Genomic DNA, 14,098 nt, shown 5'->3' on the forward strand with positions numbered 1-14,098 from the left:
CTTCGGAAGCGCGCTCGGGGCCCGACGAGGCGGCGGTGGGCGGGCGAGAGGCCGGCGGCAGCTGCCACCCGGTGCGCTCCTGCCGGCGGGCGCGACCCCATGCGGGCGCCGGGCTGCCAGAGGAGCAGCGAGAGCAGCGCCCCCTGCAGCCGGACCCTCTCCCTGCCACGGCCCCGCTGCCGTCGGGCGGGCGCCCGCAGCCTCCTCGCGCCGCCGCCTCGGAAGCCGCCTCCCGCCCCGAAGTGGCTCCGCCGGGGTGGTGGCGGTGCTCCTCCTGCTCCCCGTCGTCGTCGTCTGCCGGCCCGGTTGATCCCGAGAGCGGCGCAGGGAATCCGGCTGCTGCCCCACTAGACGCCGCCGGCGCGGCCGGGGCTCCTGCTGCTGCTGCTGCTGCTCCTGCCGCCGCGGCTCCTCCTCTCGCTGCTGCCGCTGCTGTGCCGTCGCCGTCGCGGAGCCCTAAAGCCGCCCGCTGCAAGAGGATGGTGCGCCTGGCGGCCGAGCTACTCCTGCTGCTGGGACTCCTCCTGCTCACCTTGCACATCACGGTGCTGCGGGGCAGCGAGCCCGACGCCGCCACGGGAAACCACAGCCAGCGCCAACCGGTGAGCGAGCCCCCTTGCAGCAGCCTCCGCCGTTACCGGCGAAAGTTGCGGGTTTACATTCTGGGGTGGGAAGGGAGAGGATTTACCAAGGAACCGAGGCGTCCCTCTGCTAGCCACCCTCTTGATTCGCTCCCCTAGCCCGTTCTCTTCTTTTACTTCCACCCACTGGGATCGCTGCATATGTTGGTGCAACGATGGTTGAAGTTGCTCATAGAAGGCACCCCAGGGTCATCTAGTCCAACCCCTGTAATCTTTCACCCAGTGTAGAACTCAACCCACAACCCTGAGATTAAGAGTCTCATGTTCTATTAACCGGAGCTACCAGGTTGTTAGTTCAGTTAGTGTTTCTCTCACCTGGTTCCCAAGCTGTTATTGGACTACAACTATAATCCCTAGCAAGTAGGACCAGTGGTCAGGGATGATGGGAGTTGTAGTCCAACAACAACTGAGGACCAAATTTGAGAAACACTGCAGGGAAAAGAAGGGTTGTAGCTCAATGACAGAGCATCTACTTTGCATGCAGAAGGGCCCATGTTCAGCCCCTGGCATTGGTTGGGATGCCCCCTCCCCGTCTGAAACACAGGAGAGCTGCTGCCAGTCATGTAGACAGTGCTAAGCTAGATGGATCCAGTGGTCGTGACACAGTAAGGCAGCTTATTAGGCTCCCCCGGACTGGGACTGGCTCTTCATTGTCTTGGGGGGAGAAAGGTCTTGCCCATTCCTTCTCGTCTTCTTGGAGGAGCAGACACTCTGGATGCCAAAGTTCCCAAATTTGGTCCTCAGCATCTCCAGGTAGGACTGGGAATGACTTCCCTTGCCTGAAACCCCAGAGAGGCTCTGCCCTCCACATAAACAATACTGTACTGAGCCAGGTGGAACAAACCTCCAAAGAAATACAAATGTGTTCTGTGCTTCTCTTAATTAGAGATCCTGGGGATGGAACTCAAGAACGTCCGCATGCAAAGCTTGTGTTTTTCAATAAATTATGTTCTTTTGGCTTAACTAAGGGTGTGTTCATGTTGCCGCTTTAGAGCACAAAGAAGTTGCCGCCCCCCACCCCCCTGGCAGCTAAGTGTTCGCACTTTGACTAGAGTTAATTAGGAATGGTTCAAGGACTTGGCAGTTTGGATAGCGTTGTGTGAGCATGGATTAAAATCTCAGCGCAACAGAAATGCAGCGAGTGCACACAGCAAACAGGAGTCCTGAAAAAAATGCCTTGCAGTGTATCCCGTGTGTGATTTCAGGCTATTTCCACCATCGTTTTAGAAGACGGGGTTGGTCCTCCAGATTTTGCTGTACTCTTAACTCCCAGCACCCCTGGCCATTGGCCATGCTGGCTGGTGCTGATGAGGCTCATCATCTGGAGCAGTGGTAGGCAAACTAAGGCCCGGGGACCGGATGCGGTCCAATTGCCTTCTCAATCCGGCCCGCGGACGGTCCGGGAATCAGTGTGTTTTGACATGAGTAGAATGTGTCCTTTTATTTAAAATGCATCTCTGGGTTATTTGTGGGGCATAGGAATTCGTTCATTTCCCCCCCAAAAATATAGTCCAGCCCACCACATGGTCTGAGGGACGGTGGACCGGACCACGGCTGAAAAAGGTTGCTGACCCCTGATCTGGAGGTTCCGCATTTCTGCTTTATAACTTGTACATTTGGCTCCTTTCATTCTTTCAGTGCCTGCATGAAGAGGAGTAGGATCATGTGTGAGGTCTCTGCTCCAGACTTCCACATGTTCTTCCAAAGGTCTGGATGGAACCTACATGCATAGGCTTTGGGGACCTACCCCTTTTGCTAGGTCCCCAGTTTTTACAGCCTACCTGCTGGAGCAGAGACACCAGGTCTTGATCCTGATCTTCTCATGCTGGCCCCAACATGTTGTGCATCCTGCAGCGGATCTCAACCCATTCATCTGCACCACTTTAAAATACTTGCTGCATCATTCAAACACCAATCGCCATTACACTGTTGCATGAGAGGTTGTTTCAGCCCGCTACCCAGCATGGTGTGCTCTATGCTCCTCCCCATCCACATCTCCAGTGAATGTTGCCTGTCTTTCCCCTGTGTTGTATTTAAACTTGCATGAACACACATCCTGCCAAGTCCTTTTCCCAGTCCAGGTATGATAGGCCTATATATTTTTCACATGTCCTATGAGCATCTCTAAACCAGTGTGGACTTGGGAGTCTGAAGAATAGAATATATCCCTCTGCCCACAACAATAATAGTAATATTCTTGCAAATATTCTGGGTGACAGCAGGTGTGCTCCATCCCAAATTCTAGAACTAGCCTGCTCCTCTCTACTGAACTGGAAACATTGTGGGAAATGCTAAGGAAGAATGGAGTGGAAAAGTGGACTAGTGTGTGGACCATAAGATAATTATCATTTGCATGGATTTATAGTAATGCTTCTTAGCATTTTCTGATAGTGTTTAACAGTTCTACTGCACGGGGGTTCAGAGGGCTTCCAATAAATATCTTGTCCTCCTTACAACACCCCTGTGAGGTTGGCCGGTGTTGCCATGTTTCAGATGTCAGAGAGAAAGAGAGAGAGAATGAGAACCTATGGCCAGCTAGTAAATTCATGGCAGTAGCAAGATTCAAGATGGGGACTAACTGGTTTGTAGTTAGATTTTTAGCCACAATGTTAAGGGCCACATTCCCTCTTGGGGAACTTTCCAGGGGCCACATGCCATTGGTGGGCATGCCCAGGGGCAAAGGTGGGCAAAGCAGTACAGCAGACCACATTCCATCTGTTCAGAGGCTCCATCCACATAAGCAAAAGGCATTTTCACAGTTCCAGCCAGGCGAAAGCACTTGTAGGAGCACAGAGCAGGGCTGGTGAGAAATGCGGTCTGGAGAAGCGGGCATGGCCCAAGGAAAATTGATTTATATTTATCGGATTTGTATACCACCTTTTATCCGAAGATCTCAGGGCAGGAAGTAGGAGTCACCTGTGTGAGTGACAGGTGCTGCATAGATACTGTGGTGAGAATTTCTCTTTTTATTATAGTCTCTCCATACATCTGTGGATAGGGAATTTTGGAAATTGCACAGCCCAGATACTTTACTATTTTGATTTCTTTCCAGTCCTTACAGTTTCAGGATAGTTTATGACATTTTAAAAACCAGCCTCAAAAACCATGTGGACGATTCAGTGTTTTCTAAACTAATAATGTGTGCTTCATCTAGGAGCAAGCTAGTTTTAAGTTCTCCCCATTCAGGTTGATCTCGCCCCTCCTTTGAAACCAATAAATGCTGTCCTCATTTTACTTTTTTCAAATTCCGGTTAGGTGTGGCTGAGTTTGTGCAGATGGGATGCAGGAAGGCCACATTTATGTTGCAAAGTTTCAGCCTTCAGAACGGTATAATGTGCTGGGACAATGACAGCCTCGTCCTGCGTATTGGGGAAAAGTACCTTTCTCTCTCTCCACACACCCCCTCCCAGCTTCTTCTTAATAGAAGGCTGCATAGTTTCCACAACTGGTGTTTCTGTGAGGGTGCTTATTAATCTAAACGTGCATGGCTGCAACTTGAAATTAGGGTATTAAAATGGGAGCTTCCCCTTGTTTGTAAGGACGTAAAAGCCCTGCCTGCTTGCAGGAGGTTGAAATAGCTGAATGGACTTAACCTCAGTGCAGCTTTAAAGCATGAAACCAAATTTAGGATTCCCTTCTGCATGAAGAGACATGGGAAAGAAATATATGGGGAATGTTGACACTTAGGGAGGGTTCTGCTGGGCTGCCCAACAGCTGAATTCCTATTTTAAGCTGCTTCCTTTTGTTAGTCCAGCCTAAAGTTGCTCCAGGGAGGCCAAGCAGATACAAAATCCCCACCACCACAGCCAAAATGAAGAGGGAGAAAGAGGGTTTGTTAGGAGAGAGCTTGAACGATGTAAGAAGAAAGCCAGAACTGGGGAACCTGCTGACTCCAACTCCCATAAGCCCCAGCCAGGATGGCCAGTGGTGAGAGATTATGGGAGCTGTAGTCCAGCAACATCTGGAGGGCCGCTGGACTGCGTTCTGACTGACAAGAGCCATCATTTGACCCATTTTTTGTAGGCTGTCCTTGTAGAACAACTTTCACTCTTGCCAACAATATCTTCAAGATGCCTAGCTATAACTTTCTTTATATGAATGATGCTTTCTTTCCTTGTGGGACCCTGAAGTGCCTTCTGTAGAACAGTAAATCTGAGAAGGATTTTGTTGTTGTTTTATGAGGCGTTTGGTACCACTGGAATAACCCTGAATTTGCCTCTCTTTACAGGCCAGTAACATAATGAGGGAAACAGCTGGGCAAATGAAAATCTAGGTGAAACTAATTCCCAGCGGAGTTATTTATATGCTACTGAATTGAGGGGGTGGGAGTGACTTATCTGGTATTTTAAATTAAAAAAAATAAGGCAAAAGGCAGATTCTGTTTAACAGCGGCTTATGTGTTTGTATACGGACTGCTGATTTCATGAAATCTCACCATTCCTCATAAAACGATCTGTTAAATTAAGTTTCTGCATTTGAGAAACACTGCAGAGCAAGAGCTTCAGTAGATCTTTTTCATAGATTCTGCCATGTGTAGCAATACAAAGTTATATACTTCCTAACTCAATTGATTTTGCAGCTCTGGGATTTGGGAGAGCAGAATCCTGCAGACATTAAAGGCAAAGAGTATATCAGATGTCGCACTAAGCATTTAAACAGATGGAAACATAAGTTGCAAATTTACTTATTCTCTAGCCAAAATTATAGTAACCTGCCTCCGCTGTACATTTCAAAGCACAAGTAAACTGATGCTTTGGGGCCTTTGAAATGTTTGCTAGCTCCCAGTTTTCTAATATTTCCAGGGATGATTCTGAATTCTCTTAAATCTATCCTGCATTCTTTAGGAATATTCCTTTAAAAAAAGGAAAGAAACTTGCATGGAAAAGGAGATTTATTGGATGTTCTGTAAACAAACAGTAGTAAATCAGGTGGCTGATGGTTTTAGCTGGCTGGCAAATATCTGCATCTATTATTGCAGACAGTTTGGTTTCCATATCATTTGGGATTATGTACCTCTTGCAGCATTTCTGAGGGGTTTTGCGAAGGGGTGGCAGGTGCTAAGAAATGCTCCAGAGCTTCTTGTTTTCAGGGTGCGCCCACAGTGTCATTGTTTGCAACCTCAGGAATGTCTTGACTTTTGCAGCCCAATGCTTCTCAGGTTATGATCGCTTATGGGGTTATGGTTGCTCAAAAGTCAGCTCCCCTGTGTTCAATGGAGCTCACTCCCAAATAACTGCATAGTAAATGAGGTTATAATATCAATCAGCAAATCACCAGCCAACTGGTGTTTCAAGGCATGTTTGGCAACTTTAATATTAGCTCTGCTGGGCAACTGCTGCTGGATGAGACAACTCCAGGGGAAACAGAGGGGCTGTCCTTTAAATTTGGCCTCCACAATCAAAATGCAAAGTGGAAGGAACCTTTGGGGGGGAGGACCTTGATATCTGAATCCCAGGAGGCTACTCCTAGAATATGACTCCTAGTAAATCTTTTTATTCTAATCCATCCCAGTGTGAGAACTGTAGATGCCTTGCTCTGTTGTAGGAGTAGGAAACGCCCCCCCCCCATCAGATGTCAATGAAATAAACAACTATCTGACTTTTAGAAGACATCTGAAGGCAACCCTGTTTAGGGAAGTTTATAATGGTTTGATGTTTTATCATGTTTTTAATATTCTGTTGGGAGCTGCCCAGAGTGGCTGGGGAAACCCAGTCAGATGGGTAGGGTATAAATATATTATTATTATTATTATTATTATTATTATTATTATTAAGGCTACTAGTTTCACAACAGAGAAAGATTAAGAGGATACTAGGAGCAGATATTTGTGCTTTTCTCTTCGCCTGAGGAATATAATTCTGACATGGTTTATGACTTTGCATGTAACACACCCATGGCTGGCTTCTTCTGAGCACTGGAAGAAAAATAAAGAGACGTTAAAAGTGTCAGAACTCTCATTTGTATAGTGATGATTTAACGTAGGAAATAGATTGTGATGATGATGTAAATACAAATTATGGAGAAAATACGGCTGTAAAGATGACCTAACCAAATGGACAGAATGCAGGATCTCTGTGTAGACAAAATACATGCAACCACTTAATGAGACACTTTAGAAAAAATATATATTCATAGGACTATTTTATTCTGTCTCTGAGCCCTCTCTATGTAGCTTACATCATTAGTTAAAAACAATGGGTTGTATTCAACAGTTGTTCTCCTCTGAAGGCTTCAGTCACCAGAAGAAGGAAAGCAATTTTCAGTGATTCCTCCTCTGTTGCCCCTGTGCTTCCCTAAATCTGCTCTGGAGGCTTCCCCCCCCCCCCATCCTCTGGAGCACATTTAGGAGGGGAATCATTGGAAATTGCTTTCCTAGTGATGGATGCCTTACTGTTAGCTAAGCGACACCATTGGATAGAATCCAATACAACTGACAAAATGTGAAGACATCTCCCTCTTTAGCACAAACTCCCTCCATCTGTTCAGAAAAGCTGAGCATCTATTTATCTGGGGACGACGACTTAAAAGTATGTATTTTATCATACAGATTTTCAATGCAGCTGACAAAGCAGGCAGAACAGCAGTAACAACAACAATTAAAATACAGTCGCTACCAAAATCAAAGTCCTAAACAATAATAGCAGTTTTAAAAAGCAAAGAAACAAACAAGCCACAAATTTCTTAGCCAGCAGCAACATGGTAACTAATAATTCTAAGGCCTGGGCAGTTGAAATAGTCTTACCTAAAACTTATTAGGCAAGATGCCAGGAAAGTATCCCAAAGCTGAGGTACCACCATAGGAAAAGGTCCTTCTCCCTAGTCATCACTACCCGCTAAAGCTCTGGCAGCAGGAGTACCTAGAGAAAGGGCCTCTGATGATAAAGCCACAGCCCTGCTCTATGGCTCTCTCTGCTGCTTTTCTCCTTTCATAGCCAGTGCTGAGCTGAAAACATGCAGATCAAATCCACTCTGAAGTTCCTGCGAAACAAAATATTTTGCCCCAACACCCAGAAGGAAGTACAGGGCACCATAAATGCGATTAAGAGCAGGGCTTTTTTTCAGCCGGAACTCAGTTTTGGCACCTCACAGGTAGGTGCTATGGCCGTTATAAGAGAACAAGGGAGGTGTTCATGGTGAGTTCCAGCACCTCTTTTTCTAGAAAAATAGCACAGATTACATGCTACCTGGGCTCCAAGAACTGGATGATATTATTATTATTATTATTATTATTATTATTATTATTATTATGCCACTTTCCTCACAGTAGTGACCCAAAGTGACTTACAAACACAATATAAACATTAAAACCAATTATGGCAAACACAACCAATAAAACTATTATCTGATATCATCCAAGCCCCTCTTTGCCAGCCCTCCAAATTGTGAACTGAGGGAGCTTCGCCACCATCACCAACCCTGACTGTCTGACATTGGGAATGGTGAAACCTACGGGGCCCAGAGGATGCCCCCCCCCCCTTTGAAAGGGTTCTATTAGGCAGCACCCTATCATCCTGCTTGAGGGTGGTCACCGTGGCAACCTGTTCCCTTTCCTCTCCCTGCCCTCACTACTTGCTCATTGTGGCCAGATTCAAACATCAGGTAGCCAAGTAAATAAGCAATGAGACTAGAGAGCAATGAAGTAGAAACACGCACAAAGTGCGCCCTTGGGCGATCATGGGAGGCATTTTTTTAAAAACTTCTTAGCCAACACTAAATGGGCATTTCCCCAGTTCTTATTTGCCACTTTACTGCTAGAAGAACCAGACATAAATATCAAAAAGATGTCTTTTTGTACAAGTTATATATACCTGTTTTTAAAAAGCTGCCTTGATTCTGGTTTGTGTGGTGGGCAGTCTTACTCTTAAACCAGCTCGGGCAGTGAATACCAACAAAATTTTGACCTACTTTGGGGGCCCATCTGAAACTCCTGCAAAGCATCTTTGCTATTTTGCCTCTAGTACCCACAGCTGCCAGTCTTGGAGACTCACCCAAAAGTCTCACCCGATGACCAATAACTGAGGAATTCCTGCCTTTAAAAAAAAAAAAAAAAAGGATATCTGGCAACCCAGTCTACCCTGGCATAAATTGTTACTACATTTTGTTCTCTCACACCCTGTTTGGAATTCCAGGGACAAAAATGTCCTCGCTCGTTCTCCAGTGATGCATTCTGACACACAAATGACAGATGAGTGAGTGGGCGTTCTGTTCTGGAATGCCAAGTCTCCATTTTAATCCCAGGAATTGGGACAGTATGGAGCCCTTATATATGCTGATTCAGTCACTTCAGTCTGTGGAAGTTGCACACCACACAGAGCTTGTTCCAAGCTTGTAAGGAGTCGTTCCTTTAGTGTGTGCTTTGGAACTCCCTACCTGTTGACATTAGGCAGACATTATCCCTGTACATGGGACACGGGTGGCGCTGTGGTGTAAACCACTGAGCCTTGGACTTGCTGATTGGAAGGTTGGCGGTTCGAATCCCCGTGACGGGTGAGTTCCCGTTGTTCGGTCCCAGCTCCTGCCAACCTAGTCAAAGTGCAAATAGATAAATAGGTACCGCTCCGGCAGGAAGGTAAATGGCGTTTCCGTGCGCTGCTCTGGTTTCGCCAGAAGCGGCTTAGTCAATGACAGCGCATCCTCTTTCAAGCTCTGTTTTTTAAGGAGATGCAGGCTGAATTTTTTTTTTAAAGGTATACACTGTCACTACTATGCATTTGAAGCAAATAAAAGTACAGTGGAACCTTGGTTGTTGAATGCTTTGGAAGTTGAACGTTTCGGCTTTCAAACGCCAGCAACCCAGAAGTGAATGCTTCCGTTTTCAAACATGCCTCAGAAGTCGAACGGCTTCCAAGGCGTGTTTCCCCATTTTTTCAATGGATTTTGCTGACCGGCAATTGCGCCTCAGTTGTCAAATGTTTTGGAAGTCGAACGGTCTTCTGGAATGGATTACATTTGACAACCGAGGTTCCACTATATTATGTTGCAGGTTTTGACTGATATCTTCAGGTCTCTTAGGAATGCAAGTGTTTTTCTGCATCTACAAAGAATAAAACTATACATATTTTTATCTAGTCCTTCAGAATGGGCACATGTTCCTCAGCAGTCCTTCACCTCTCCAGCATGAATTTCTCCCCCTGCCTCCCTTCTAACACTGAACTATGATTTATTATGGTACCTTCATCAAAGGAACCATGGTTATCACTGACTTAGAGCTTGATGGAAGAGTCTGAAGTGTGTCTGCATGTCCTGGTTAAGAGGGACCTAGTTAGCGCAACCTCATTTAAGGCTGATGATGGAATAGAGGAGAATTTGTCAGCAGGGCAGGAAACAGGAGGAGCCATTCCTGAGGTTTGCTGCTGGTTTGCAATCCTAGTTTATAACTGTTGTTCAGCATGCCTGACTTCTTCCTAATGAGCAATATCTGCTTACCTAAAGCTTGGTTGGTTCTAATAAGAATTTGCCCTTTATTTCCAAGGAGCAAAAGAGTTCTGGGGAGGAATGGTTTAAACATAATGCTTGCTCAGGGGGAAACCATTGCAGTGTGAGATGACTTGTGAACCACAGCAGGGTTTCACCACTGGTGTATCTCTAGAAGGTCTGGAGAGAAATTTGATTCAGTTTTCATTTCTAGGTGAAGTTACCTAATTTGCACTTTGTGAAACAATATGCAGACCAAAACGCACCCGTCCTTGGAAATATGCACTTTTCTGAATTTAGCAATGCAGTTCTTCAACCAAAGGAATGGGACTTCTTTGCTGAATCTAATGGATACTAGAACTTCTGTTCCTGTTGCTGCAACCAGATTAGCCTTAGTCTACTTCCTCCTTAACTTCACCATTATCCTTCTCAGATGTATTGAGCCAAGACGATCAGCCCATTAGTCTCTGAGATCTCGGTTATTTTCTACAGTAGGAAACCATTCAGGCCAGGCCACTGAGACGTCCTTCACCCAAGGCCACCTGGCTCACCAGGGCAGAAGAGTCAGAGGCTTGCCAGTTTCCATGAAACACAAAGGAACGATCTCGCCCACGCTTCCTTGTGTTTTCCATTAAGACAATGGGTTGCAAACATTTGAAATTCATCAGCTGAGACGTGCTTTGGAGGTCTGTTCCTTGAGGTATTTAGAGCAGGCTCTAATGATGTAAAATATTTATTACGTGCCTGAAGCATCTAGGCATGTACAAGATCTTTTTTATAAAAGAGGTCCTGTCCTCTGATGCCAAAATCTAACTGTTGCGCACTCCTGTGCATTTTCTCAGTGCCTTATAGCAGACATAGTTGTTTGTGGTGAAGATCCACCAGCTGAATGTACAATCACTGTATCCATATCTACAGACAAAATCAGCTATAAGAAGCACTGTGAGCTGAATGGGGAATTGACTATTCATCCTCCCGGTACCTTTTCTTCAGTAACTTCTGAAGCTACTCTTATTTATGGCCATATTATATAAACCTGTGGCTTTTGAGCTGCATGCAGGAGAACCTGGAGGTTCCTTGGAAGCTCGCCAATGGATCCTTAAAGTCAGCTTGCTTGCCACTGCCCATCCATCCATCCATCCAATACAGGGCAGTGAGCTCCCTGTTAACTTGGGTGATGGCAGGTGCTTCCAGGATCTTCTCCAATAGATGAGTTCTGCAGACTATTTGGTGACGCAAAAGGAGTTCTACGAAGGTACGATGTCTTAAAACTTCTGATCTAAGTCGTGTCATGATGCCGTTCTGTTACAAGAACAAGCGGACTGCTTCTTTGGAACAAGGGCACAAAGATCTGCCAAGCAATGCAGGAATGTCATGATTAATCCTAAAAACGTCTCTCTAGCACAAACATGCCCAGTGATGCTTAAAAGAAGAAGAAGAAGTATTGGACTAAGAAGTCAGAAAATGACAGCCCAACTTCAATTTCAGGTATAAACATCTCAGAAACAGCAGATGACTAATAACACTTTTTGGAAGTTTATTCTACCCTACTGGCAGTTTTGTGCAATACTGATGGGTAATTTTTCATTTATGCATAACTACATGCAGACTATCTTCTGGTAACATTTAAAGTTGTTGTTTTGTGGGTTTTGGCATTTTGTAAAATAGGGTCTAAGCACATTATATTTTAAAACAAAGAGCACTTTTGTTTTTTAAGACTGTTTGCCGGGGCCTCTTCCTGTTCTTCTTTCCCTGTATATATCCAGCTTTCATTTCACAAAGGCTAAGGCTGCAATGATACACTTCCAAGGGAGGGACAATTTGCAAGAGATTAAGGAAAGTATTTCATCCCTGCAGGTAGATAAGTTGTGTCTTGGAGAATAGCAAGTCATGTTCTCGATTGGCATCTTTTCCTTGGTAATTAGCCCTCCCTGGAATGAAGCCACAATAGGTTACTTTCAGTTTTTAGTATTAACAGCATTGAACAAAATTGCTAATATATGTAGCTGTTTAATTTTTAGAGTAGTAGCATGTGAAAATTAATGACACATCCACCCAGTATGTAAGTTCCCCTGTGTAGATTTTGTTGAGAACAACATTAGAATAGAAACGGCTTCTTATGAACCTCAAGAGTGGAATCCATGGGCGGAATTGTGTGGAGTATGTGTGCAGAGAACACATGTTTTAATGGTTTTATTGTATACCGCCTTGATATATTTTATGAGCTGGTGGTTTAGAAATATTCTTAAAAATAAACCAACTCTTTCCTCTTTTTCATATTGAGTTGCCTGGAAGCAAATACTGGAGCTGACTCAAAACCCAGGGGGTATTTTGGGTATTTCCTGTTTGTGGGTTTCACCTGCTGTAAACCTGCGGCTATTTTGCATGTGCTGAAGAATTAGAAGATTACTTCCTTTCCTGGAGTTCTTTGATGTGTCAGCTAAGCCAAGCATGCCTGGCTCAAACTCATGTCTACGGATATCATTGCATGTTGCTTCACAAAATTCTCTTCCTCCCAACAAAATATGAACCAGCTAGATAAATGGACGTCCCATATTGTTTTACTTGGAGATGCTTTTAAAGCTATTTGGGCTGCATGAATGTGAAAGGCCTGTGCAAATCTTGTTTAGACATTACATGTATTATTTGCTACTGGTATCGATGCTTAACTCTTAGGATGGCATTTGAATACTGTAACGATAGATGAAGATTTGGAGGGGATCTGTGTTTGAGCTCTGTCTTCCTACTGAAGAAACAAGCCCCACCCCACTTGTATTTGTATATTCCTGTCTTAGCGGGAGAGGTTTTGAGAGGACTCCTGCAGTATGTGCTGCACATATTAATTACAATTCACTTCTGTTCTGGAGCCAATGTATCTGTATATCCTCTCTGAAGACTACATTTGGCTCTGACTGGAAAAGTATTGCACTTTTACTAGTGCAAGCAGCACATTGTTTCAAGGGCATCACAATATCACAAGTCATTTTTAGACTGGAACCCACTTATAAAACTGAATTGTGAATTGTGCAGCCCACTCTCTTTCTCACGCTTGTTCACCACTCCTGCCACTAGACTGCCACCCCTGCAGGTTAGGGATATAAACTTTAAAAAATATTTATATTTTATTAAGGTGATTTCAGTTAAAAGAAATAAAGTGATACAGGGGAAAAAGAAGGAAACGGGAGGAGAGGAAAAAACACACACAAAGATACATATAAAAATGAAAATATACAAAAAAGAGCAATATACGATATTCCCATACATTATTGTGTAAATTGTATAGTGTTATTATCGTAGTGCTTATGTAAATGATAATAGCCTAATAGGTTAGGGATATGAGCTTGTGGACAATCATCTTTCTCCTGGGAGAAAATTAGCTTGTCCAGATTATGTGATTTTTAGAACAAGGAGGCTTCCATTTCTATTGAGCAAGTCAGTCTCGCCATAGGAGATCTAGGGCTTAATTGGCTGTGCCAGTTCCAATGTCTATTGGATGATCCTGCTGTTGAGACACAAACTACTACAAACTAAATTTGAAGGAATTCTATGAAATTTGGTTCATCAGGGCAGAAGAGCAGTATCTTATTCTTCATAAGGTATCTTTAAAAAAAACCCACAAAAAATCATTTTAAGCACCTGATATTTTTTTTACACCCACCCCCACTGCCAGTCAGCCAGTAGCGCTCTCTCAGGATTTTTGGTTGGTTGGTTTTCTTCTCAAGCTTTTCTTCCCAAGGGTAGCACGAGACATCATACTATTGTGTGTTTCTCATTTGTCTCGGGCACTCTTAAGTGTGGTGCCTTCCATACCATTTACTGCACTCAAATGCACTTGCCTACAGGGCAGCAAAGCCACGCCCACCTCACCTGGAAATGCTCCACCTGTCTTCACTCTTACATCATGGCAATGTAAGATCTCCATTGCTCTTCCATGTCCCCCACATCCCGCTTTGCATAACATCCAGCTTAAGGAAGAGCTCTGGAGAAGATGAATTCTTGCTCACTTACCTTGTACCATTTTAGTTGGGCCTCATGGAGGCATT

At 44.6% G+C, this 14,098-nt stretch overlaps 1 protein-coding gene across 1 annotated transcript in view; it reads left to right on the plus strand.

Annotated features, from left to right (window-relative positions):
* The first annotated feature begins 283 nt into the window (after window positions 1-283).
* The window catches only part of ISM1 (isthmin 1), a 30,206-nt gene continuing 16,391 nt past the window's right edge, over window positions 284-14,098 (plus strand). The window contains exon 1 of the mRNA XM_080999208.1: window positions 284-602. Within this exon, the coding sequence (XP_080855334.1) occupies window positions 480-602 (123 nt within the window). The 5' untranslated portion in view covers window positions 284-479. The remainder of the gene's footprint in view (window positions 603-14,098) is intronic.

This window comes from Podarcis pityusensis (genome assembly GCF_964106645.2).
Source record: "Podarcis pityusensis genome assembly, chromosome: 3".
Classification (NCBI taxonomy): Eukaryota; Metazoa; Chordata; class Lepidosauria; order Squamata; family Lacertidae; genus Podarcis; species Podarcis pityusensis.